This window comes from Macrotis lagotis, chromosome 2, assembly GCF_037893015.1.
Source record: "Macrotis lagotis isolate mMagLag1 chromosome 2, bilby.v1.9.chrom.fasta, whole genome shotgun sequence".
NCBI classification, from domain to species: Eukaryota; Metazoa; Chordata; class Mammalia; order Peramelemorphia; family Peramelidae; genus Macrotis; species Macrotis lagotis.
Genome location: NC_133659.1, coordinates 333,559,322 through 333,578,674, shown reverse-complemented (window position 1 = coordinate 333,578,674; position 19,353 = coordinate 333,559,322). Strand labels below are relative to the sequence as shown.

Below are 19,353 nucleotides of genomic sequence, written 5' to 3'. Positions count from 1 at the left end.
TGGAACTGACCATCAGGGAGGGGGCCCGGGAGGCTCAGGCCCTCGGAGCCGGGGTTCCCATGCCCCCCTGCCTCTCTCAGCAGCATTATAAAACAGGGAGCTTTCTAAGGGGAAGGCCCTGCAAATGAGGGCGAGAAAAACAGACAGATTTTTCTAGAGACATGGTTCTCTGATCAAATAAGATCCTATTTGGAAATAAAATCCCTCTCACACAGAGCTTATTCCCTTCCCTTCCTCTCTGGTCCAGTGATTCTACATTCAAGGCCCTGCTTGTAGCTGACTGGGTCCAGCCTCCCCTCTTCCCTGCCCCAAGTCTCCCCCAGGATGTGGAATCCTCTCGGCCTCACGTTGATGCTAGTCCTGGTTTGGAGAGGACTTGCCGGTCGCTGCCCCCGGATCTGTGTCTGTGACAACATCAGGAGACACGTCTCATGTAGGCGCCAGAATCTCACAGAGGTGCCAGTCAGCATCCCGCAGGTGAGTGGGGCAGCCAGGACCAGGTGAGGCACTGGGGGGGGAGGGAGGCACCAAGATGTCAGATCTCCAGGATCCTGATGGATGAGTTAGTTTGATGACAGTGACCTACTGACCAATGAACCAGGACAAGAAAAATCTGTTTCAAAAGTCTGTTTTTAAGTGAAAAAGATCTGAGGGTTTCAGTGGACTGCAAGATCAATTGTGTGATATGGATGGCCAAGAAAGCTAGTGTTATTGAGGGAAGGATAATGTCCAGAACTGAGATACACTTTGGAATGGTAGAGCTGGTTCATCCAAAGCTCAGGAAGGAAGGTAGGCCTGGGTTCAAATTCAGTCTCTGTTACTAGCAGTATGACCTTGGACTGTGCCAAGACCACAAATTGCAGAGGGGATGTTGCTCAGCATTGGTAAGAGGGAGTTTCCAGACTGGCACCAGCCCCAGAAAGAAGATGACCCCATTGTCCTCTGCCCCTGGTCAGACAATATCAAGGTCTTGGTTCAATTCTGGACCTCAGAAAGCAGCCAAATGAGGATGCTGGAGGCAAATTCAGGCTTAATTTAAAGAATACTCCCAAGAGGGAGCACAGGGGTCCCCAGAAATGAGTGGGGATCTAAGAGATGAGAGATGTTCTCACCACCTAGAGGGGGTATTCTCCCAAAAATGAGAACATAGAAAAGTGAGATGCTGTCACTTTCAAAAGAACAGAGGCCCCAGAGTTAAGAAGAGGGAGTCTAGCTTCCTCACCAGAAAATGCTGTCAGCTCTAAAATACAGGAGCAATTTGCCATATTATTGGCACCACTTTGAGGAGTGGTAATGTTTATATGTTAACTGGAACTAGTAATAGGAATTAGTATTGTCAATCTAATAACAGTTTAAGAGATAGGGTGGTGCAATGGAGAGAGAGAGACCTGCCTTGGACTCAGGAGACCTCTGTTCAAGTTCCTCTTGGTGGAGGCCAGGTGATAGACCCAAGCCTTGGATGCACCTTCTTCAACCCACCCCGACTGGCATTGCCTCAGGTCTCATTGCGACTCTGTGATCCTGAAGAAAGGCCCCCACTTGTCTCAGACTCAGTAGCTGAAAGATGTTGGCTTCCATTATTAGAGGGAAATGTTATCAATGCTGATGAAATTACAAGTAGTTAAGAAAAAGAGTGTGTGTGTGTGTTTGTGTGTGTGTGTGTGTGTGTGTGCGCGTGTTTGTGTGTGTGTGTGTGTGTGTGTGTGTGTGTGTGTGTGTGTGTGTGTGTGCAGGATGTCCCAAAATTCTCATTGTAGTTTTAAGTTTTAGTTTTTTAGCTTAGCTTTAATAGCTTCAAATTTCGCTGTCTTTTAGAGTACCCTTGAATTAGGGGGCGGCTAGGTGGCACAGTGGATAGAGCACTGACCCTGGAGTCAGGAGGACCTGAGTTCAAATTTGACCTCAGACACTTAATACTTACCTAGCTGTGGGACTTTGGGCAAGCCACTTAATCGCATTTCCTTGGGAAAAACCCCCAAAACATAGAGTACCCTGAAAACCTGCAGATGGATAAAATATTTATTATTTCCAGGAATCATATTTGGAAAATAAATGTAATCTGTAATAATCATCAACATCAATAATGTTATTTTCATACTATTATTAATATTCAAATTACTCTAGTAATGTTAATGTGGATGATGTCCATATAAATAGTGATGATGGAAAGCGAGGCACCATGACACGGTGAGTCGAACGCTTTGTGACTGGAAGTCAGAAAGGTCTAGATTTGAATCTGGCTTCAGACACTTGCTAGCCTAGGCAAGGCCTCGGTTTTCTCTTCTGTAAAATTGTCCCTTTTTCCAAGGTCCAAATCTACAGGCCGTGGAACTGCTCCCATTGTAGAGTTGGATCACTGTGTCCTATGTGAGAGAAGTGAAGCTGAGAGCTAGGGAGAAGAGAGATTCTGATCTGGCTTTGGGCTTTGAGAGAGCAGGTGGATGGTTCCAGACTCACTTAAGGTCCCTAAAGGGAGAGAAAGACTGAGAAGAAGGAACTGATCTCCATCAATGAGGAGAGTCTCTTGCAAGTTAGAGACAAGGGTTTCACTATGATTCACGATATTTACCTGGGAGACAAGGCTGGGGCATTTCTGGGAAAGTTCCTTGCTGAAAAATGAAATGAGCCAGTCAGTGCTAGAAGCAACAGTCAATGTGGTTGGGCAGGTTTAAGGGAAGTCTCCAATGGCAAGACAATGGGGCTTAACACCTAAGGAAGCAGGAAATGGGCAGTTAAAGGGCATCTCAAGGGGTCCCTCCCCCCAGATTCAGGATCTGAACCTACAACCAGGGCAGCCCCTCCACCTCTTCCCACTGGGGGGAGGGACTGAAACCCCCTAGCTGACCCCACTGGGCATAGGATGCAGACATCCAAAGTAGTAGGAAATGGGGAAAGTTTACAACAGTGCATCATGGAGGGCTCTCAAAGTTGAGTTGGGAAGAGGAAATCCATGCCACCCATGCCATCCAGCCTCGTGGGATCTAGGCTTTAGAAAAACTTGGGCAGCAGCCAGAAGGGCAGGAATTCTGCTCAGGATAGACGGGCGGACGGTCTGCCCACCCCAAGATCACAGACAGGAAGGAAACTGGCAATTTCTAAATTGGAATGGTGTTTGTGTGTAAAATTATTTAGAGAAAGGCAGAGAAAGGACGTGTGATTAAAGACTAGTCTGATGATCAAATATGAAGTTTTCCCAGACTGTTATGGGTGGCAATCTGTATCTGTAAAGGGGATGGTCATCCCAAGGCCCTTCTGGTGCTAGATGACTGTGAGCCGCTATTCTCCTATCCTTCACAGATGACCCAGAGGCTGGATCTCCAAGGCAATGTCCTGAAGGTGATTCCCCCAGAGGCCTTTCTGTCTCTCCCCTACCTCACTCATCTGGACCTGAGGCATTGCCAGCTGGAGCGGGTTGAAGAAGGTGCCTTCCGAGGCCTGGGCCGACTGGTCTACCTCAACTTGGCCTCTAACCACCTGTCAGTGCTCTACCAAGAGGCCCTGGATGGCTTGGGGTCCCTGAGGCAGCTGGTTCTAGAGCGCAACCAGCTAGAGGAGATTCGCCCAGGGGCCTTCAGTCAGTTGGGGTCCCTGGGGCTCCTCAACCTGGCGCACAACTCGCTGGTCTACCTGCCTGACATGGCCTTCCAGGGACTGCTCCAGACACGGTGGCTGCGCCTCTCCCACAATGCCCTCAATGTCCTGGCCCCCGAGGCCTTGGCTGGCCTGCCGGGCCTTCGCCGGCTCAGCTTGGACCACAATGAGCTGCAGGCCCTGCCTGGGGAGGCTCTATCTCGCCCCGAAGGCCTGGTTCAGCTGGAGCTGGGTCACAACCCACTCACCTACCTGGGTGAGGAGGATGGGCTGGCCCTCTGGGCTCTACGAGATCTGGCCCTTGACCATGCAGCCCTGCAGGATGTGGGTGCTGGTGCCTTTGCCCGTTGTCCCCGCCTTCGATCACTGGACCTCCAGAGTAACCAACTTGGGGGGCTGCCCCCACTTGAGGGGGTAGGCCAGCTCCGGAAGCTCAACCTGAGTGGGAACCCACTGTTGTGTGACTGTGCTGCCAGGCCACTGTGGGAGTGGGTGGCCAGGGCCCGAGTCCAGACCGATGGGTTGTGTTTAGAGCCCAGTCGCCTGAAGGGAGAAGCTCTTGAGTCACTGAGGGCCAAGGATCTATACTGCCAGAGGCAGGGAGACAAGAAAGAGGAAGGAGAGAAAGGGGCCCTCAGGCCTCGGGGCCCAACTCGGGCCCCAGAGGAGGCCAGAGCCACCAAGCCCTGCCCAGCAGCCTGTGTCTGCTCCCCAGACTCTCAGCACAGCAGCTGTGAGAACAAGGGTCTAAGGCTCATCCCCAGTGGGTTCCCCAATGACACCCAACTCCTGGACCTGAGACGAAACAACTTCTCTTCCATTCCCCAGGGCTCCTTCCCTGGCTTGGCCCACCTGGTATCACTGCACCTCCAGAACTGTGGCATCACCAACCTAGAACCAGGAGCCCTAAGTGGATTGGACCAACTGGTCTACCTCTACCTCTCTCACAACCAGCTTTCAGGGCTCAACTCTGCTGCTCTACAGGGAATCCCCCGGCTCCGTTACCTGTATCTGGATGGCAACCGCTTCACGAGGCTCCCCAAGGCCTCCTTGAAGGTCCTTCCCAGGCTTTTCTCCCTCCACCTAGAGCACAATGCTCTCCAACATCTGGCTCTAGGAGATCTGAGTGGGGTCAAGGGGCTTCACTGTTTCTATGTGAGTGGTAATAATATCTCTCGTGTGGGTCCGGGCCCAGCCCTGGAATTGGAGAAGCTGCACCTGGATAGGAACCAGCTTCAGACAGTGCCCACAGCAGCCTTGGAGGGGCTGCCTGCCCTCAGAGAACTGCAGCTATCGGGCAACCCCCTTCGGGCTCTGGAAGACAGGGCCTTTCTGCCTGTGGCCAGCTCTCTCCAGCACCTCTATCTGAATGGGACAGGGCTTCAGCAGGTAGGTAAGGGGACCCTTCTGAAGGAGTGTGGTGGAGACCAGGACAAGGACACAGCCACTTCCATTCTAGCTCCCATGTACTGAGGCCACAGACATATATCTAGAACCTTTTCTGCCCTCAGGCAGGTGAGGACTTTTTCTGGAGAAATACAACAGATACCTCAAGAAGTCAATGTAAAAGCCTATGTCAAATACTACAATGTAATTTCAAGAGAGAGAAAGCATTAACTCCTAGGAAAGGAGGATCCAGAAAGGTGTTAGGTAGGGCTATAGGGGAAGATAGGATTTCTAAGAAATGGAGGCATTCTAGGCATGGGGAATGGCATGTGCAAAGGTATGGGGGCAGGAGATGACACATCTCCTACAAGCAAGCAATCTAGAACCGAGAGTCCGTGAAGATGAATGATGAGAAATAAGATGGGAAAACTGGGGAGCTTCAGTAGAGGAGGGCAAGTGGGCATTTGTTCTTGAGGATCTCCTAGCTGATTTGCTGAAAACAAGAAGAGGAAGGGAATGTCAGAGACCTTATTTCTTTACAAACTCCAGCATCATGTTGTACTATAAAGAGTACAGAACAGAATCAGGGGGCCTGCAGAATACCTAATACCAGCTCTGTCTCCCTCAATTTCCTTTTGTTGCAAGGCAAATGGGTTAAGTGGCTTGCCCAAGGCCACACAGCTAGGTCATTATTAAGTGTCTGAGGTCAGATTTGAACTCGGGTCCTTCTGACTCCAGGGCCGGTGCTCTATCCACTGTGCCACCTAGCTGCCCCAGCTTTGCTCTTAAGGAGGAGAATTGAGAGAGAAAATAGTCTAGGAGAGAGCTTTCTGTGGATCAAGAACCACAAAGGAGGCTGAGGTTTCAGTGGTCAAGGGAGCCCAGGGAAGAAAGAATCTCCCTCCAGTAGTCAATGGGGTCACACACGGCAGAGAAGGCGAGAAAGAGGACTGAGAAGAGGCATCGGCTTCAGAATGGAGAGCTCACTGGGAGCTCTATGGGGGAGGAGATCAAAAGCCAGATGGCAGAGGATTAAAGATGGAAGGAGGGGAGAAAAGGTGAGGGCTGAGTTGAGAAGTGGGAGAAGGTGGAGGTGAGATGACAAGTGGGGAGAAAGTGGAGGCTGAGATAAGAAATGGGGAAAAGATTGAGGCTGAGCTGAGAAATAGGGAGGAGGCTGAGAAGAGAAATGCTTTTTTAGGAGTTTCCCTGAGAAAGGAAGGAGAGAGACAGGCAGAAAACTTAAGAAGAAGGTAAGAGCTAATGAGAGTTTTTAAGGAAAAAGAGAATCTTGGGTCTAATGAAAGGAAAATAGAGAAGGAATGAATAGATGAGGGAGACTGAGGCAGAGGACGGGAAGATGAAGGCAGGCATCATTTGGGCCAGCTTTAGTCCTAAGCACTGGGACACATGGAAATGGGATTGGCTTTGACAAGGACAAGTACCATCTTCTCCTTGACAAAAGGAGACCACAGAGGCTGGTGGGAAAGAAAGAAAGTGTGTGTGGGGCGGGAGGATGGTGAGGAAGAGGATATTTGGGCTGAGTGAGCCCTTCACCCTGTACTAAGCATCCTGACCTCTTCCTCTCCAGATTTCTCCAGGGGCCTTTGCTGGTCTGGGGCCTGGGCTCAGGAGTTTGTACCTGGAGAAGAATCGGTTGCAGACCTTGCCGGCCATGGCCAGTTTTACACAGCTGGAGCTCATCAACCTCAGTGAGAATCCCTTCCGCTGTGACTGCCGGCTCCTCCCGCTGCACAGGTGACAGGGACTGCCTAGCTTTCCTTGGAGGCTGTGCAAGGGGATCCAGCAGCAGAGGGAGCAGGTCCCACAGCACACCTACAGGGCCTCTGATTCCCACCCAAGGAAGTCAGCTGCCCATCCAGAGAGCAAAGCTTGGATCTTTCCCTATCCCTCTCCCAGGTCTAGCTAGGCCTGAGGCCCCCCTCACTCAGGGTCCCAAGAGAAATCTTTCCAGAGAAATCTATGACAAAGAAGGAGAAGGAAACCACTCAGGAGGCTCCACTTTGCTCAGTCAGTCTCTCTAGCCTCTTCTTTCTTCCTAGGTGGCTTGTTGGCCTGAACCTGAGAGTGGGGGCCACCTGTGAGTTTCCAGCCAATGTCCAAGGTCAGAAGGTAAAGGCCGCCACAGTCGCCTTTAAGGCCTGCCCAGGCTGGGGGACCAAGAAAGGCAAACAGGTCCCACTCTTGGCCCAGCAAAAAGCTAGAAAAGTACAAGGCCGAGGCAAGAGGAAGCCGTCACGACTTGCCAAGGTTGGTGGCAGTGGTGACCTGGGAGGGAGAGGTCATGTCGACTAGAACTACCATGATTTTGGGAAGGAGAAGGAGTCTTTCTAAGGTCTCATGTAGTGGAAGTGGGAAGGAAAAGGGGAGGAAGTATTGCCACTTGTTCATTTAGTCATTGATTCATTCATTTTTGCTTACCTTCTTGTTCAGTGGAGAGCCCAAAAGAAGTAACAAACCAAGCTGGCACTTTACCAACATTATCTCGTTTGACCCCCACCCTGTGAGTAGGCAGAATTATCATTCCCCTTTTTACAGACAAGGAAACTGAGATAGATGGAGGTTCAGTGACTTGCTCAGGTCATACATCTAGTTAGTGCCTGAGACCAGTTTCGAACTTGGGTCTTCCCATACTTTATCTATGGTACCACCTACTTGCCTCCATAGTCCAGTCAAGAGAACTATTCCATCACCAAAGTATTTATCAATCAACTATTCTAACCGAGACACTGAGGTTGCAAAAAAGGCAAAAATCACTGTACCTGCCCTCCAGGAGCTCCCAGTCTGACAGGGAAGCAATATGGGCTAGATATGCAAACACAATAAATGCAAGGTCAGTAGAAAGGGAGACTGTGGTAGAGGTTGTGGGGAGGATCAGGGGAGGTTAAAGAAAGTGGTGGCTTATCCAGGCTCCTGACCTGGTTGGATCATGCCCATAGAGTATGGATCATGCTCATCATTTAGTTCTAGGTCCCATATTCCAAGGTACCATATTCTAAGACTACTGGCAATCTGGAGATACCAAGAATTTAAATTGTGTCAATAGGAGGACTTGTTATATAGATTATTTTTCTTTTGGTTTTTGTAAGGCAATAGGATTTAGTGACTTGCCCATGGTCACACAGTCACTGAGTGTCTGAGGCCACCTAGATGCCTCAGAGGATTTGTTTAAAGAGCTGGGAAGGTCTATCCTGGAAAAAAGAGGACTGGGGGAAGCACTCTTCTTCAGATATCTGAAGGACTGTCAAAGGAGAGGGAGTAGCTGTCTAATATTTGAATGGATTTCCTAAAGAATGATGAAGTCTCTAATCCCTGGAGAAGGCTTTCAGCATATTGGCCAATATTGTAAGGAGTATTTATGAGAAGATACAAATAAAAATGATTCAAGATAAGAAGGTGTGGAGAGCTTGTGACTGGTACCAACGTGGGGCCTGATTCCAGCTGTTGGTTGGGATGTTGGCATGTGAAGCCTGTCGAGAACTGGAGATATGGGACCAAAGGACAGGTAGGTCAGGAGCCTAATGAGATTTATCAATCCTTAGCATGGAAATCAATTGGTTCTTTCCAAGATGGTGAGTTAAGAGAAAGGAGAGGGGAGAACCAGGGGCTGAGCCTTGTGGGGCTGAGCTGCAGGTGGGAGCGGAGCCGGTGAAGGAAATGAAAGTCAATGGCTCCAGAAGACTCAGGAGCAGAATCATTCAGGCAAAGTCCCAAGGAGGAGGTGGGCCCCCAAGAGGATACAGAGGCAGCATGGCTGAGTCAAAAAAGTGGTGAATGCGTCTGCAGTCAGGAGCCCTTGTCTGGGTTCCGATACCTCCTTGCTGTGTGACCTGTGAGCAAGTCCTTGTTTCTCTGAGCCTCTTTCCTTAAAATGACAATTCCCATACTTTTGCTCTCTGTTTCACAATAACGGTGTTCTGTTCCCTGAATTTTTCTGTTCTCTGAAGCTGTCTCTTTGGTGGTAGAGAGGAAAGTGTTTTGGATAAGTGGCTCCAAGACTCTAGGTCCCCGCAGACTGGGTGCCATCTTGGGATCATCTTCTGGTCCGGTTCTGAGAGGGAAAAACTGAGGCATGCTTGCAGATTGCTCCCCCTCCCAACCCCTTCAGATACAGGTCTGTGACTTGGGCCTTAAAGAGGGGAAACTCTTCTATCACCTTCCACTTCTTATTAGTCAATCATGGGAAGGTCCCTGGGTCATCTCAGCAAGACACCATGGAGATGCCACTCAGAGACTCCCAAATAGACTTGAACCTCTCCACACCTTTTTATCTTGTACCATTTTTATCTGTGATCTCTCATAAATACTCCTTAAAACATTGTCCCAGTATGTTGAAAGCCTTCTCCAGGGATTAGAGACTTCTTCACTCTTTTTTGTTTGTTTGTTTCTTGGCAAGGCAATGGGGTTAAGTGGCTTGCCCAAGGTCACACAGACAGGCAATTATTAGGTGACTGAGGTCGGACTTGAACTCAGGTCCTCCTGACTCCAGGGCCAATCCTCTTTCTACTGTGCCTAGCTAGTTGCTCTGACTTCTTTGCTCTTTAGGAAAGCCATTCAAATGTTAGACAGCGACTCCCTCTCTCCGCTGACAGTCCAAGACTTGAACTCTGTCAATCCCATCATCAGGACTGGTCAGAATGTAATTCTACTCCTTGTTTGCCCAGGTGGGGAAAGCGAGCCCCAGAAAAAGGACCAGACAGGTTTGAGAACTGGGACCCAGGATAGAAGGCCCTGGACCTGCCTCTCTCTTTTCAGCTAACTCCCAGCGCCTCTTAGAAGGTGCCACTTGATGGGGATGGGAGGCTGACGTGTGTCTAAATCATCCTCTGACACAGTGAATGCAGCTTCCTGACTGTCTGGTGGAGGAAGGGTCTTGGCTAATATCCTGTTCTCTTGCAATAAAATGAAAATAAGCAGAAGTTTGGTTTCGTTTCTCTCTTTTTTTAAAGTAAGGTGGTGGTGGTGGTGGTGGTGGTGAAGAGGGACTTACTTTTGTCTTTTAAAAATTGTTTCTTTTTATTTTTTTTATTCTGAGCTTAAATACCACCAAGATGAACTCATTTCCGTATTTACAGCTGATGACAAAAGGAAGATTACATGGGAAACCATAAATCTTTATTTCATATCACTTTATTATTGTATTTAAAAAGTATGTAATAAATTCTTGATGTAACTTTCTCTTTTTTTCCCTGAGTTGAAATTATATTAAAGATATTATTTGGGTTTTACAATTTTCCCCCCAATCTTACTTCCCTCCCCCACCCCCCACGGAAAGCACTCTGTCAGTCTTTACTTTGTTTCCATGTTGTACCTTGATCCAAATTGGGTGTGATGAGAGAGAAATCAGATCCTTAAAGAAGCAACAAAAAAGTAAAAGAGATAGCAAAATCAGACAATAAGATAGCAGGGTTTTTTCCTTCTAAATTAAAGGGAAAATAGTCCTTGAACTTTGTTCAGACTCCACGGCTCTTTCTCTGGATACAGAAGGTATTCTCCATCACAGACAGCCCCAAATTGTCCCTGATTGTTGCACTGATGGAACGAGCAAGTCTGTCAAGGTTGAACATCACCCCCATGTTGCTGTTAGAGTGTACAGTGTTTTTCTGGTTCTGCTCATCTCACTCAGCATCAGTTCATGCAAATCCCTCCAGGCTTCCCTGAATTCCCATCCCTCCTGGTTTCTAATAGAACAATAGTGTTCCATGACATACATAGACCACAGTTTGCTAAGCCATTCCCCAATTGAAGGACATTGACTTGATTTCCAGTTCTTTGCCACCACAAAGAGGGCTGCTATGAATATTTTTGTACTAGTGATGTTTTTACTCTTTTTCATCATCTGTTCAGGGTATAGACCCAGTAGTAGTTTTGCTGGATCAAAGGGTATGCTCATTTTTGTTGCCCTTTGGGTGTAGTTCCAAATGTCTCTCCAGAAAGGTTGGATGAGTTCACAACTCCACCAACAATGTATCCCAGATTTCCCACAACCCTTCCAACAATGATCATTATCCTTTCTGGTCATATTGGCCAGTCTGAGAGGTGTGAGGTGGTACCTCAGAGAAGCTTTAATTTGCATTTCTCTAATAAGTAATGATTTAGAGAAATTTTTCATATGGTTGTGGATTGCTTTGATCTCCTCATCTGTAAATTGCCTTTGCATATCCTTTGACCATTTGTCAATTGGGGAATGGCTTTTTGTTTTAAAAATATGACTCAGGGGGCGGCTAGGTGGTGCAGTGGATAAAGCACCGGCCCTGGAGTCAGGAGTACTTGGGTTCAAATCTGGTCTCAAACATTTAATAATTACCTATCTGTGTGGCCTTGGGCAAGCCACTTAACCCCATTTGCTTTGCAAAAACCTAACAAAAAAATATGACTCAGTTCTCTGTATATTTTAGAAATGAGTCCTTTGTCAGAATCATTAGTTGTAAAGATTGTTTCCCAGTTTACTGCATTTGTTTTGATCTTGGTTACAGTGGTTTTATCTGTGCAAAAGCTTTTTAATTTAATGTAATCGAAATCATCTAGTTGGTTTTTGGTGATGTTCTCCAACTCTTCCTTTGTCAAAAATTGCTCCCCTTTCCATAGATCTGACAGGTAAACTAGTCCTTGATCTTCTAGTTTGCTTATAGTATTGTTTGTTATGTCTAACTCCTGTAACCATTTGGATCTTACCTTGGTAAGGGTTGTGAGGTGTTGGTCTAATCTAAGTTTCTTCCATACTAACTTCCAATTATCCCAGCAGGTTTTATCAAAGAGAGAGTTTTTATCCCAATAGCTGGACCCTGTGGGTTTATCAAACAGCAGATTCCTAGAATTGTCTCCTGCTTTTACACCTAGTCTATTCCACTACTCCACCACCACTCTATTTCTTAGCCAATACCAAATAGTTTTGATGATTGATGCTTTATAATATAATTTTAGATCAGGTAGGGCTAAGCCCCTTTTGTACTTCTTTTCATTAAGTTCCTGGAAATTTTTGACTTTTTATTTCTCCATATGAATTTACTTACATTTTTTCTAACTCATTAAAGTAATTTTTTGGAATTTTGATTGGCAGGGCACTAAACAGATAGTTTAGTTTTAGTAGAATTGTCATTTTTATTAGCTCAGCCTATCCATGAGCAGTTGATGTTTGCCCAGTTATTTATATCTGATTTAATGTGTGAGAAGTGTTTTGATTGTTTTCAAAAAGTTTCTGAGTCTGTCCTTGGCAAACAGACTCCCAAGTATTTTATATTGTCTGAGGTTACTTTGAATGGAACTTCTCTTCCTAGCTCTTCCTGCTGTATCTTGCTAGACATATATAGAAAAGTTGAGGATTTATGAGGGTTTATTTTATATCCTGCAACTTTGCTAAAATTGCTAATTGTTTCCAGTAGATTTTTGGATGATTTCTTGGGATTCTCTAGGTAGACCATCATATCATCTACAAAGAGTGAGAGTTTTGTCTCTTCCTTCCCATCTAATTCCTTCCATTTCTTTTTCTTCTCTAATTGCTGAAGCTAGCATTTCTAATACAATATTGAATAGTAGTGGTGATAATGGGCATCCTTGTTTCACCCCTGATCTTATTGGGAATGCCTCTAGCCTCTCCCCATTGAATATAACTTTCTCTTTTTTAAAAAAAGATTTTATTTATTTGGAGTTTTACAAATTTTCCCCCAATCTTGCTCCCCCCCCCCCACAGAAGGCAGTCTGTTAGTGTTTACATTGTTTCCGTGTTGTATATTGATCCAAATTGAGTGTGATGAGAGAGAAATCAGATCCTTCAGGAAGGAACAAAAAGTATAAGAGATAGCAAGATCAGACAATAAGATCTCAGGTTTTTTCCTAAATTGAAGGTACTAGTCCTTGGTCTTTGTTCATACTCCACAGTTCTTTCTCTGGATACAGATGGGATTCTCTATTGCAGAGAGCCCCAAATTGTCCCCGGTTATTGCCCTGATGGAATGAATGTGTCCATCAAGGTCATTGATGTAACTTTCAATGCTTCCAAGCTTATCTATACTTCCTTCTGAACTTGCTTCTTTTCCTTTGCACTTTAGTGCCTTTTTCCTTGGTATCACTATTGCTAAACCCTTCTCCCCTTCAAACTTTTCTCATCCCCAATTAAAACCCTAAAGAAAGAAAACCATCTTTGTAACAAATAATACTCATAGAGCAAATGAATCCCCACAATGGCTCTTTCTGTCCCTTGTGCCCAATACCTCTGGGAGGGGGAGGGGAGGGGGAGGAAGTTAACAGTCTTCATCCTAAATTGGTCAGTGCTGTTAAGTCTTGTCTTGTTTGTATAAAGTTTTCTCCTGGTTCTGCTCACTTCATTCTTTTTTTTTTGGGGGGGGGTTGCAAGGCATTGGGGTTAAAGTGACTTGGCCAAGGTCACACAGCTAGGTAATTATTGTCTGAGTCTGGATTTGAACTCAGGTCCTCCTGACTCTGCCTCTCCTAGCTGCCCCTGCTTACTTCATTTTGCATCAGTTCATACTCCCCCAGATTCTCTGAAATTGCTCTTTGGTCATTTCTTATGGTGCAATAATATTCCATTATGCTCTTTTCTCTCTCTCTCTCTCTGACTTTTTTTTTCAAGGCAATGAGGTTAAATGACTTGAACTCAGGTCCTCCTGACTCCAGGGTTGGTGCTGTATCCACTGCGCCACCTAGCCGCCCCAATTCCATTATGTTCTTACAAATCTATTCAGTCACACCTCAGCTGATGGGCACCTCTTTATAGTCCAGGCTTTTTCTTTGCTTCTCTTTCCAACCCCACCTCCACTTTTGACAGCCCCTTCAAAAACAAGAAGCTTGTTTTGCTCATGACTGACTTGTACTATTCCACCCCAACCCTGATTTTTTCCCCTGTTGAATTTAATGTAGTTCCACAACACACTGTGCATGTTCCCATCTCTTTCGTCTGTTCAGATCAGAGTGAGGTTTAGGCCAAATCCCCTACCCCTCCCTCCAAGCCTGTATACTCTTCTCACCTTTTAATTTTGTGAAATAGAAAATTCCCCCCTTTTCTCCCCTCTCTACTAACATATTCCTCATTTTACTGACCCTTCTCATGCCCTTCTTCAACCCCCCCCCAGACCAGAATCAATCCATCCTCAGATCCTCTTATTTTTCTTGCTTAAGTGCCTCAATACCCTTTGAAGACCATTCAATTCTTTTTTAAAAAATATTTATTTATTTAAGGCAATGGGGTTAAGAGACTTTCCCAAGGTCACACACAGTCACGCAATTATCAAGTGTCTGAGACCGGGTTTGAACTCAGGTCCTCCTGACTCCAGGGCTGGTGCTCTATCCACTGCGCCATCTAGCTGCCCCTAGATTTAAGGGACACTCCTTTCTTCTCTTTTTAGAATGTTAGCACCACATCATCCAAAACCCCTTCCACATTCACTAATCAATTGATTTGTCCAGGTTCCTCTGGTCTCCTGTGTTTGCATTTAACAGTTCCTGTTCAGCTCTGATCTTTTCATCCCAGAGTCCTTTGTTCCATTAAAGATCTGGTTTTTTGTCCTTTAGGGTTATTTTCAGTTTTGCAAAACAAGTTATTCCTGCTTGTAACCCGGCAGATTTGGAGTCCTGCAGCTTATTTGTATCTTTGGTTCATCTCTGGAGCCCTAGGAGGCTGTGAGCATGTTTGCCTGTGGCTTGGCTTTGCTGGTGGCCCCTTTCCTATGGCCTCTGGGCTTCTGGCTGAGCATGGACAGTTTGGGGGTAGAAGTAGTCACTCCTCTTTGCATTCTTTTTTTTTTTCAGTGAGCCTGTTTAGCCACAAACACATTCTGTACATTCCAAATTCCAAATGTGACAATTATTACAAAATGCTTGTGACTTTTGAAAGAATACTGCTAGGACTGTGATTTAGGGAGCGTGTCTAGAAAACCAGCTTGAAAAGATTTTCTTTTCTCCCCAGCCCTTCTGGATCCGTATTAATGCCCTAACACGATATGATGGCTAAACCTAAAGATTCTCTAGCTAGGGGCCCTTGGTAGCCGGTGAGTTGGCAGTAGGTTGGGGACAGTCTCACTAATTTCTACAGTGAGGCCCTTTTGTTTGCATTTTACCTTTCCAAAACATGGGTGGCCTTGGTCAGCAGCCCTTTTGTGCACAGGCTGCCAAGCATCTCCTTGTATTTCCTGATTGCTATCTGATCTGGTGCAGGTTTTGATGGGAACAGCCCAGGCTCCGACTGTTCAGAGAGACATCTTGGCCAGAAGTGGTCATCTCCATCCGGAACTTGGAGGATCTGATTGGATCTTATGTTTGGATCAGCCATACTTAATCAACTAAGGACCCTCACTTGTTTCCACAGATCAAGATATCTGTGGATATTTGATATCTGATATCTGAAAATATCTCATTTCCTGAATGGGTGACACCCTTCAGAGACTTCATCATTGTGAGAGCTGACCCAAGTCCCTTATCGTCTTGGCCTGAGGTCAGTGTTGGGAAGGGGGAGCTGGAGCTGGTAATCAATCAGTTTGTAACAACTCCCTCTCCCAGATGTTGGATAACTTAACTCTCAATGCATCCCTGTGCCACTGGTCATACACCTTGCGCCATCTTTAAAAGGGATGTTAGAGTCGGTTAGGTGGCACAGTGGATAGAGCACCAGCCCTGGAGTCAGGAGGACCCGAGTTCCAATCCAGCCTCAGACACTTACTAATGACCTAGCTGTGTGACCTTGGGCAAGCCACTTAACCCCATTGCCTTGCAAAAACCTTAAAAAAAACAAACAAAAAATAAAAAACAAAAGGGATGCTAAGCAGCCATTGTTCCACCCTCTTAAGAAGATAGTACAGTAGCTAGCACACTGAGCTTGGAAAAAGGAAGGGTCATTGTCCTGAGTTCAAATTTGACCTCAGACATTTGTTCGTTGTGGGACCCTGTGCAAGTCACATAACCCTATTTCTCTCAATTTTCTCCTCTGTAAAACGAGTTGGAGTAGGAAAGAGCAAAGCACTCTAGTATCTTTGCCAAGAAAACTCCAAATGAAGTCAGGAAGAGTCTGAAATGTCTGGATAACAACAGATTGGGGGAGGAGTGCTGCTCCAAGTAGGCTTGGTTCTGCTATTCCCATCTCCATCAAAGATCAGAAATATGAGTTCTTGCTTTCCTCGAGGGTTAGGGAGATCCATGACAACAATGCCAGGGGACATTTTTATAGTTCTTTAAGGTTTGCAAAGTAAATGGTATTTTGCTTGATTCTCCCAAACATCCTGTGAGGTGGGTTACCCCTGTTTGACAGAGGAGGAAACTGAGGCTGAGAGAAATTAAATGACATGCCCAGGGGCAGACACTTAGCAAATGTCTGAGAGTGGATTTGACCTCAGGTTTTCCTGACTCCAAGACCAAGCATTCTTCACTGGGCCACCTGGCTGCCTCCTCAAGAATTCTCCTCTTGCCTTTTGTCCCACTAGGGGAGGGGTTTCAAAATGGCCCTGCCAAGGAACATCCCAGCTTCCCATAGTGGAGAAGAAGCATGGAAGGTCATTGTGGCAGGCTGGGGGAAGTTCCTCAAGGGGTTCAGAGACCCCTTCGACATGTATGGAAGAAGGTCGTGCTCTGCCTCTATGTTGTCACATAGTTGCACAAAGAACCTGCCTTGGAATAAATTGTTTCTGATAAAGTTGACTGTTGTTAGATTCGAAAAACCATTTAGTTTCACTTTTTACAAGCAAAAGCCTGTAAAACAGATACAATGTGCCTCCCAAGAACATCATGTTTCATTCCCAGGGAAATGGATTTACTGGGCTTTTTAGAGAACATTCCTTGAGATTTCAATTCAATTTAATGTTCGGATCAACCCAACGTAATCAGCTGAGGACCCTCACTTGTTTTCACAGATCCTGATATCTGAAAATTTCTCATTTCCTGAATAAGTTTGTATTCGTTAAACAAGCTAAATTATCTAAAATGTAAGCTTGACTTAAAAAAATAACATTTCACCTTTTTATTTTAAACATACAAACATTGCAACGGACTCCTTTTTAATCCAGACCTTCCCTGGACTTTAATACAGATAATAAGACTTTTCAGTCTTGTCTTCTTGGCCAAAAATTCTTGAACTTTCATTGCCGAGCATTGCAATATGCCCTTAAGTGAGAGAGACAGAGTCAAACAAAGAGAGAGACAGATACAAAAACAAGGGATGGGGGGGAGAGAGAGAGAGAGAGAGAGAGAGAGAGAGAGAGAGAGAGAGAGAGAAGGAAGAAAGAGAGAGAGAGGCGGCAGAGACTGAAGGATACAGAGGAGGGAAACAGAGAATCAAAGGGAGAAAAAGAAAGAAACAGACACGGAAAGACAAAGAGGAAAACTTATAAAATTTTTACCACTAATAGCTCTTTGAGCTTTTACAAAACACTTAACAAATTTTACCTGACTTTATCCTCACACTGACCCAGGGAGGGACTCAATGTTACTATTGTTCCCCCATTTTACAGGTAAGGAAAATGATTAGAGAGTTTATGACTTGCCCAAGGTCATCACACAGTTGATAAGGCGCAAGATTTGAACTCAGCTCTTCCTGCCCCAAGTCTGGCATTCTCTGCACTTTCCCACCTCGTTGCCTGAGTGCTGGTGATGCAAATCAGTCATTAAGACAATCCCTACCTTTGAGTTCATTGGTGGGTCCTTTCCTTAATTCTGCATCAGATTCTCTCAGAAACAGTAGGAGGGAGGGGACAATGATGTTTGCCCTTCTGAGAAGACCAAGACATCAGGAAGGTAATGCCATGACAAACACATGAATTGGATATGGGGGGGGGGGGGCTATGCTAAGTCACCAGCTTCATTTTCTCCTCCAGAGTCATCTGGTCCAGAAGCCCAGATATGAATCAGGACAATTGGAGTCAGGAGGAAAGGAGTTTGAATCTAGTCTCAGACACTTAATACTTACTAGCTGTGTGACCTTGGGCAAGTCACTTCACCCTCATTGCCTCACATCCAGGGCCATCTCCAGGCATCCTTATTCATATATGGCCATTGGATCCTGATGGCTCTGGAGGAAAAAGTGAGGCTGTTGACTTAGCACAGCCAGCCTCCCCTCTCTCAAATCCAATTCATGTGCTTGTCATGGCATCACCTCCCTGATGTTGTGGTCTTCTTTGAGAGTGAAGGCCAGATATCATCATCTGGATATAATCTGAGTTTCATCCATGGACTCAAATCCAAATCTCCCTAAGGTATCTTGGAGGGTTTTCTGGGACCAACTGTCCAGCCCACATTTATGGGCTTGGGTCCCCCAGAGGGAGGCTATTCCTTTCCCCTGCTTCAAAGGTCTGACTTGGAATCTGCAACCTTAAAACATTTCACAAAAATGGCAGAGAAAAGAACAATGAGGCACTCTCCCTCAGAGACAGTGGGGAGAATGGGCACAGATCTAGGGCACATCGGTAAGGTAGTGAGACCTTCATGGGAGGACAACCATGGAAAAAGTGGCATCCTGGGGCTTTCTCCCCTGGGCCTGCCTGTCTCCAGGGCTCAATCCCAACTTTCTGGGCAAGGAGGAATATCCCAGGATCTGAGGAGCCCAGGTTGCCTCAGCCCCCACTCATTTCAGGGCTAATATTCGCCTTGAATTGTCCTCCGGGGATAGTGCCTATGAAGTTTTAGGGAGCTATTCCTGCTAGAAGAAGGTGTCTAGAATCAACGCACCCCTTCTCCCCCTCATTTTCTCACAAGTCCCAGGGTTAGGGTTTAGCTAACCTTGTCCCAGATCTTATTTTTATAAGCTCATTTAGAGTGGAAAGGGCCCCAGACCAGGTTTCATCTCATCTAGCCATCCCACAGGAACAGGAGGGTCTCATCACTGTGCCTCCTCCTTCCCTGGCTCTCAGCACTATCCCCTTTTCACCTCTGCTTCATATACTAATAATCAAGCCACCACAACATCATTACTGGAAAGGGTTTGGACAATCTACTCTCTGTGTATTTGAAACTCATTTCCCTACAAAGAAACTGCAGTTGGAAGGACTGCAGAATGTGGAATGTTGGAGCTGGCAGGGGCCTTTGGATTTGCTCTAGTTCAACCATCTTATGTTATAGAAGAAGAACCTGAAGGTCAGAGTGGCAAGTCCTCACTGGCATTTATACAAATAGTAAAAGATTCCGCTTCAGCTGTCCCTACTGCTAGACATACTAAGCTCCCTCTCCTTTGGGGGACCTCAGTTTTCCTCTTCTGTAAAATGACCAGGCTGGCCCAGGTGAGTTCTCAGATCCTTCGCAGGCCTGACATCTCATGGGTCACCTGGAAAGGTGGTAACAAACTCCACGCAGGGGTCTGAAGCACAGCTGATGTTCCAAGTACAACTTGCTCACCCAGTCAGATGGAGCTTGCACCCATTC

At 46.1% G+C, this 19,353-nt stretch overlaps 1 protein-coding gene across 2 annotated transcripts; it reads left to right on the top strand.

Annotated features, from left to right (window-relative positions):
• On the top strand, positions 1–9,907 carry LOC141515448 (chondroadherin-like protein). Of its 2 annotated transcripts, XM_074227016.1 has the most exons (5): positions 1–477; positions 3,298–4,980; positions 6,569–6,735; positions 7,041–7,248; positions 9,663–9,907. In XM_074227016.1, exons 1-5 carry the CDS (start codon positions 325–327, stop codon positions 9,702–9,704), a joined length of 2,253 nt encoding a protein of 750 aa, XP_074083117.1. In that variant the 5' UTR covers positions 1–324; the 3' UTR covers positions 9,705–9,907. The 2 variants fall into 2 exon arrangements, with proteins under 2 accessions (XP_074083117.1, XP_074083116.1); XM_074227015.1 differs by having other exon boundaries at positions 7,041–9,907.
• The last annotated feature ends 9,446 nt before the right edge of the window (positions 9,908–19,353 follow it).